The sequence below is a fragment of the Grammomys surdaster genome, unplaced genomic scaffold, assembly GCF_004785775.1.
Source record: "Grammomys surdaster isolate TR1022 unplaced genomic scaffold, NIH_TR_1.0 253, whole genome shotgun sequence".
NCBI lineage: Eukaryota > Metazoa > Chordata > Mammalia > Rodentia > Muridae > Grammomys > Grammomys surdaster.
In genome coordinates, this window is record NW_021604694.1 from 641,240 (window position 1) to 648,612 (window position 7,373).

The window sequence follows — 7,373 nt, forward strand, 5'->3', positions numbered from 1 at the left end:
CAGGCTATTTCTTTTCAAATAAGTTTCCCCTCCCCATACACTTTGCCTATGCCTCCCAGCTTTCAAGGGCCTACAAACATGTTTAGAAACTGAATTTAAAATCTGTTTTGGGGGTGGGAGGCTAGAGAGACAGCTCAGTGCTTAAGAGCACTTGCTGTTCTTGCAGAGGACAACCACGTGTAATAGTTCCAGAGCATCTAATGTCCTCTTTGAGGCTGCCTCAGATACCAGGCAAACATGTGGTCCACATGCATGAAGGTAAAATCTCAGATAAATATATATATGTATATTAAAAAAAAATTTAAAATGTACTTCAGGAGCCAGCAAAATGGCCCAGAAGGTAAAGGCATGTTGCTAAAATTCCTTCCCAGGGGAGACATAAACAACATCCAGCTACCCGTTTCCCAAGGTCCCAACCACAAACTGAAGGCACTATTTGACCAGCGTTCACTCTGGAGAACCAGTGAGTTTAGTGGACACACTTCCAGAGCACAGGTGAGGGGTGCTTACAGGAGTGCGGGTGCTCCCCCTAAGGACAGGCTGCACAGGAAAGTCTTAACCTAGCAGGAATTACAGCTTTCCCACATATGTATGCAGAGCTGCTAGCCCCACACTCTCCCAGCTTATATATTGTAGCGTCTCTCTCTGCGGCCATGTGCAACTAGGGCACAGTTATATACAACAGGTAAGATGGAGCAGCTCAATGCTCAGGTGAGGGTCCCCTGGCTCTCCCCACCCCTCTACGAAACCCAGCTGGAATGCTTTTTTCAAAGTGGATTCAACTGAACTTCTGAAGATAGAGTCTGTGTGGCTCAGGGTATAAATGTGTTCTAGACACCTGCTACCAAGCCTGAAAACCTGAGTTAACTTCTGGGACCCACAGGGGAGAGAGAGAGAGAAGAGACTCCTGCAAATAGTCCTCTGACCTCCACAAGTGAGCCACAAGCCATGTCATATCTGTTAGGGGTTATCTACCAGAGAAGACTGCTTGGGTATGGGTTTAAGCCAATAAAAAGTATTTATTGGCTGACTGGTGACTACACTGGGTAATTGGGATCCCAGTGTAGCCCGAGCCTTCCTCAGGATGAGCTCTTAAGCACAAAAATCATGGTCTGGGCTGACACACTTCAGTTAATAAGAACAGTTAGCCAGAAGTGTAACTACAGAAGCCAAAAAGCAAGGTTAGTGCATTCAGAGACTTTCCCAGTACTATGGACTTTGATGGATTAAACCTTTGTTTTAGTTTTGGCAGGTGGTGCTGTCTACATGTTACAGCCTGAATGACACTTCTTCCATCATGGAGTCAGTTGTGATAAGGTCTATGGCCCTGTTACAAAGTCCATGCCTACATATATAATCCATATAAATCATGGGTTAAAAGATAAAAATCTCGAGGCTGAAGAGATGTCTTTTTTTTTCCCGTTTTTCGAGACAGGGTTTCTCTGTGTAGCTCTGGCTGTCCTGGAACTCACTCTGTAGACCAGGCTGGCCTCGAACTCAGAAATCCGCCTGCCTCTGCCTCCCAAGTGCTGGGATTAAAGGCGTGCGTCACCACCGCCCGGCTCTGAAGAGATGTCTTGATGGTCAAGAAGTCTTATTACATCAACTCACTAGGAAGAAACATTGCTGAGAAACATAAAGCATTGGCCCTAGCTTTAGTTCTCAGTACCCATCTGTAACTCCAGTTCCAGAAGAGCCGACACCCCCTTCTCTCTGCTGGCACCAGGAACATTCTTACTATACATACACATGTGCAGGCAAAACACTTTAAATCTATAAAAACAAAAATTGGCTCCAAGGAAGACAGAGAACTCTGCATGAAACCCCAGGCCTTGAGAAGCAAAGGCAAGAGGGCTGCCACAAGTTCAAGGTTAACCTGGGATACATAGTAAATCCCAGGCTAGCCTAGGCCTTGAGAATAAGGACCAGTCTCAAAAAAACAAAAACAAAAACAAACAAAAACAACAACAATAAAAAACCAAAAACCCAGCAAATAGGGCTGGAGAGATGGCTCAACAGTTAAAAGCACTGGCTGCTCTTCTAGAGGTCCCGAGTTCAATTCCCAGCAACCACATGGTGGCGCACAACCATCTGTAATGGGATCCGATGCCCTTTTCTGGTGTGTCTGAAGATAGCTACAGTGTTTTCATATACTTAAATAAGTCTTTAAAAAAAAACTCAGCAAATAAATTTTTTTTGAGACAAAGTTTCTCTGTGTAGCCCTTGCTGTCCTGGAACTCACTCTGTAGATCAATCAGGCTAGCCTCAAACTCTAAGATTTGTCTGCTAAAGGAATGTACCACTACTACCCAGCAAAAAAATGCATTTTCCACCAGAACAGTTAAATCTCTGCGAATTTGAGGCCTGCCTGATCTACATTGGGAATTCCAAGTTAAATAGGACTACATAGTGAGCCTATATAAAAAAAATTAAAAATACATATTTAAGCCAGGCAGTAGTGGTGCATACCTTTAATCCTAGCACTTGGGAGGCAGAGACAGGCAGATTTCTGAGTTCAAGACCAGCCTGGTCTACAGAGCTCCAGAACAGCCAGGGCTACACAGAGAAACCATGTCTCAAAAATCAAAACCAATCAACCAAAAAAGGAAAAACAATGAAAATATTTGAAATTGAAGATGTAGTTTGGTGCTAGAACAGTTACCTAACAAATACCACATCCTGCTCTCTAGCTCCGGTACTGTAATAGATCCAAATATAAAACAAATAAATCCAAGTATAAAATCATGATAGAATTGAATGTTTAAAAGCCTGGTGTGAATCCAGGCATAATGATGCATGCCTTTCATGCGTTAGAGGCAGATGGATCTCTGTGAGTTTGAGGCTAGCCTGGTTTACACAGAGTGTACCAGGTCAGCTGGGGCTACATAAAAAGACCCTATCTCAAAATAAAATAAAATAAAATAAAATAAAATAAAATAGAATAGAATAAAATAAAATAAAATAAAATAAAATAAAATAAAATAAAATAAAATGCCCGGTATGAAGTCTTTAGACATAGCTCTATTGGTACAGTGCTGAAGGTGTCAGTAACTGCCAGTCTAAGCGTGTAAGCAGGGTTTCTGCTCTAGTTAATGGTACCCCCTTGCTCTGGGGTCAATACCCAGCCTTATATAAACCGGATGTGGTGCTGCACACCTGTACTCTTAACACTCAGTAGACTTCAACAGTAAGATCTTGAGTTTGAGGCTAAGGTGAGTTACCATTTCAAGGAGGAGAAAGGGGAGGGGCAATAGGAGGGAGGGAAAGGGAGGAGGCGGCAGCAGCAGCTTGCTTGCATTAAGTTCAGAAAGGTCTTTCAATTACTGTAAGATTTCACTTGAACAATAATGTTCTACTTTCAAAGGTACTTTTAATTTTGAGAAACCAGGCAAGTAGAATTGAGTCAGCGTTGCAGACCAGGACCAGCTGGATGGAAATGGCCTTAGAAGCCATTTGCTTTTATGAGTTTGAAGGCCCCAAGGATGGGAATATCACTAGGATCCAAAGACACAGGTGGCCAAGCTCTGGGCAGGGGTGGAGCAAGGTAAATGGAGTGTGAATGTCAAATCTGGTCTTAGACACACAGTGACTAAGCAGCCACTGCCCTCTGTGGCGGGCTGCCTCCACTTCTGTGAAACAGGAACAAACTTTCAAATGCTTCATCAGGCCCTCCCACTAGGCACTGTCTCTCAAAATGTGCTCCCAAAAGACTCCCCATGGTGTGCCTGCTCTCCTCTGCCAAGGTCACAAGAGTCCTTATTCTAGAATCCTCTATTCTCACTGATAGTAGGTCTACATCAGCCTAAGTCTGGAACTTGGATGGGAAACAGGGTAGGAGCACGGTAGTCCCTTTAATTGAAATAGGGTACCAAAGAAAGCAGACCAAGCAAGCCCAGCTGGTCACAGGGTTGGTAAAGGGGCTGGAGAAGTGGTTCCTTAGTCTTGGTCAAACAAGTACCTGGGCTCCTCTTTGGATGGAGTTTAAGAGTAGCTGCCTGCTCCAGTCTCAAGAGCCTAGAGAAAAGACCTACTGGAGGTGCCTGGAAGTGCCAACTCAGATACAGGGTGGGGTTAAGCCAAGGTTCGTTGGGGAACAGCCACACCAAGGTAGAAGTACCCAGGAGTTTTTCTGACATAAACCTAGACCCTGAGTTTAGAAGAGCTGAGGACTTCCACACCTACAATCAGTCCCTTGGAATCTGTGCGGCATGCACATGAACTTCGGGGCCCATGGGTAAATAAACTATTCTCTGAACTTCAAATGCTAAGATCATTGAACCACCGATTATAAAAGCACTTCTGGGACAAGACTCTGGTAAGACCCCGACAGCTGCAGTTCTGACTGGTGTCTCCCATTGCTTAGGGAACTGTCAACATACACAGCTTAAGGACAAATCTCTTACCACATAAAAGTTTTATTGAACTCAAACGGCTCCAAAGCCTGAGGAAGACAAGGCAGGATGGGGTTTGCTCTGCAGTCCAGACCCTTGGGCCTCACCTCCCACCTACCTACCTTTGCCCTCTTCCTGGTTTCACAAGGGTCTCAGCAGCTACCCATCTAAGCTACCCTACTCTAACTGACACTCCCTTACCCTCCCCCCTCCCCATCTAGTACTTTGCCAGAACAGGGCATCGCAGATGAGGAGCTCACTGCTGCAAGCAGCATGGCTCTCTCCTGGTGCTTCCTGTTGCCTGTCTCAACTCCCTCCAACCCCTTCATAGCCCAGTTCTCATACTTCTCGAGGACATGTGACTTCCTGCACCCTGACCCATCTTCTAGAATATTTTATCCTTTTTTCTCCTCTAGCTTTTCCTCTATCCTCTTAAGCGGTTTCTTTAAGTTCCCTGACCCCATCTCTTCTGCACATCATCTCCCCACCCGTGACTGGTTAGCGGCGGCCGGCTGCGTGGGTCCGCTGGTGGCGGATGAGGTCGGAGCTCTGCGAAAAGGCCTTTCCACAGTCATCACACTTATAAGGCCGCTCCCCACTATGCACACGATGGTGCTGCAGCAACGTGGAGGAGCGACAGAAGCCCTTGCCACACACGGCGCAGCGGTATGGCCTCTCGCCTGTGTGGGAGCGCTGGTGCTGAATGAGTGTAGAGGAGCGGTTGAAGGTCTTGCCACAGTCAGGGCAGCTGTATGTACGGCCTGGCAGATGGGTGCGGGCATGGATGGCCAGGACAGAGCTCTGGCCAAAGCGTTTGCCGCACTCCGGGCACTTGAAGGGCTTTTCACGGGCGTGGCTGCGGGCGTGGGGGATAAGTGCTGACCGTTGGGAGAAGCTTTTGCCACAAATGCCACAGCTGAAAGGTCGTTGCCCAGTGTGCACCCTTTGGTGGCTGCGCAGGGATGAGTTCTGGCTATAGCACTTGCCACACTCAGGGCAGCTGTAGGGCCGCTCGTGGCTGTGGGTGCGCTGGTGCCGCAGGAGGTAGGAGCTGTCGCCAAAGGCCTTCCCACAGTGTGGACACTTGTAGGGCTTCTGGCCAGAGTGGGTGCGCTGGTGGCGAAGTAGGTAAGAGCTATCAGCGAAGGCCTTGCCACACCTGGGACACTTGTAGGGCCGCTCGCCTGTATGAGTGCGCTGGTGTTTGATGAGGTCAGAGCTCTGGGAAAAGGCCTTGCTGCACACCTCACATTTGTAAGGCTTCTCACCGGTATGGATGCGCTGGTGCTGGATCAGGGTCGAGCCTCGACCAAAGCTCTTCCCGCAGATGCCACAGATGTTAGGTCGAGGACCTTGCCCACCCCTGGCCCGGCCACCCCTCCGGCCTGGACCACGAAGGGTTCCTGTCAGATTCAGGGGATTCTGGAGCATCTCAAACTGGGGCGTAGCCAGCAGAGGCCCCGAAGGCATGTCAAATGGAGCCCCTAGAGGCAGTGCTCCTGTGGGTTGCTCCCCAAACCCTTGAGTAAAGGAATCCAGGGGGTGAACTCCTAGAGGGATGCTCAACGGATTCTTTTCCTCGGGGTTCAGAAGCATCTCTACACCTTCCTGGAATTTGGAACTTTGAGTTTCAAACTCAGGGCTATGGGTTTTGAACTCAGAATTCCGAACTTCATCTCCAGAGTTCTGTGGTTCATACCCGGGACTCTGGGATTCATACCCTGGGCTTTGAGATTCAAACTCAGGGCTCTTCGAACCATACCCTGGACTTTTGGGTTCATACCTAGGACTCCCAGGTTCACAGCCAGGGCTCTTAGGATCATAGCCAGGACTTTGGGGCTCACACTTAGGACTCTGGGATTCAAACTCCGTGCTCTGAGGATCTGATTCAGGACTTCTGGGTGCAAATTCAGGGCTTGGGGGCACAAACCCAGGGCTTCGAGATTCAAATCCTGGGCTTTCAGGCTCAAACCTGGGGCTCTGGGATTCAAATTCTGGGCTTTGGGGTTCAAGCCCAAAAGGTATTTCTTCGACTTCATAGTCCCCATTGCCTTCTTGCTGAGAAATTTCCCTTTCTTCATTCTCACGTGTGTTGCCTGCAGGATCAGAGAATTACAGAAAATCCAGATTGAATGGGGATCTGGAAGGTCATTTGGTCCATTAACTTCTCTCCCCACTCCCCAAGCAGAGTCACTGGCCCTACAAGCGAGGTGATGAAATGTACTACCTCCTCTCCAAAGACCGGGGGCACCACCACCCTCCACCCCACTTCCAAGTGTTTAAGATTCTGACCTTATTTTCCTCCCACAGGCCACAGCCTAGTTTTCTGGTATACTCCTAGGGGGCGCGGTCCTTCCCTCACCTTTGAGAGACCCTTCAGGGCTGCCCACTGCGTCGGGACCGTGCACATCCCGGGGCTCGAGGCCCCACGACGACGCCTCCCGCTCCATCCCTGCTAGCTCCCAGTGCGGCGGCGGTGGCGATGGCGGACGATCCTGCGACCCAGTTCGAGTGCCCGGAGCGCCGAGCCCTCGCCACCCGCCCGTTCAGGGCCGCCGAGGAGACCGGGCGGCCTGGCTTCGGCCGCGAAGGCCGGACGTCTTGACCCTGGGCCTCTCCGGCCCCGCCCCTGTCCGCTGCCCCGCCCCCTCCCAAGGTCTCTGATTGTCTTGTGGCCCTCGGCGGCCCCCGCGCGTCGTGGCCTCGGAGGTGAGGGGCTAGCCGACTCCTCCGGCCGTCCCCAGTTACTACTCCCAGCCCGAGACCCCTCGTCTCGGCCCCCAGCCCCGGCTGGGCTACTGCTCTCCGCCCCCTCCCCCCGCACAGGAAGTGTCCGTCCCTGGCCAGTTTCCCCCGCTGGCTCGCGCCGCCGCGGCCTCTCTAGGAGCGGCTGGAGGTGGAAACTCGTTGGCATTAACCCTGGACTAGATCTCCCGGGCCTGGGGGGTGGGGGCGACCCGACACCCCAGAGCCGGCGGGAAG

At 50.1% G+C, this 7,373-nt stretch overlaps 1 protein-coding gene across 2 annotated transcripts; it reads right to left on the minus strand.

Annotated features, from left to right (window-relative positions):
* Window positions 1–4,395: 4,395 nt before the first annotated feature.
* Window positions 4,396–6,920, minus strand: Znf768 (zinc finger protein 768). Of its 2 annotated transcripts, none has more exons than XM_028775166.1 (2): window positions 6,754–6,920; window positions 4,396–6,487 (listed from the first exon to the last, which is right to left on the minus strand). In XM_028775166.1, exons 1-2 carry the CDS (start codon window positions 6,839–6,841, stop codon window positions 4,890–4,892), a joined length of 1,686 nt encoding a protein of 561 aa, XP_028630999.1. In that variant the 5' UTR covers window positions 6,842–6,920; the 3' UTR covers window positions 4,396–4,889. The 2 variants fall into 2 exon arrangements, 1 of the variants encoding a protein (XP_028630999.1); XR_003712359.1 differs by having other exon boundaries at window positions 6,372–6,487; window positions 6,684–6,872.
* Between the last annotated feature and the right edge of the window lie 453 nt (window positions 6,921–7,373).

Excerpts from the sequence above, each read along its gene's own strand:
- Znf768 (XM_028775166.1), bottom strand. The coding sequence starts at position 6,841 with ATGGAGCGGGAGGCGTCGTCGTGGGGCCTCGAGCCCCGGGATGTGCAC. Across the intron at positions 6,488-6,753 it reads CCCTGAAGGGTCTCTCAAAG|GCAACACACGTGAGAATGAA; the intron begins GTGAGGGAAGGA and ends CTGATCCTGCAG.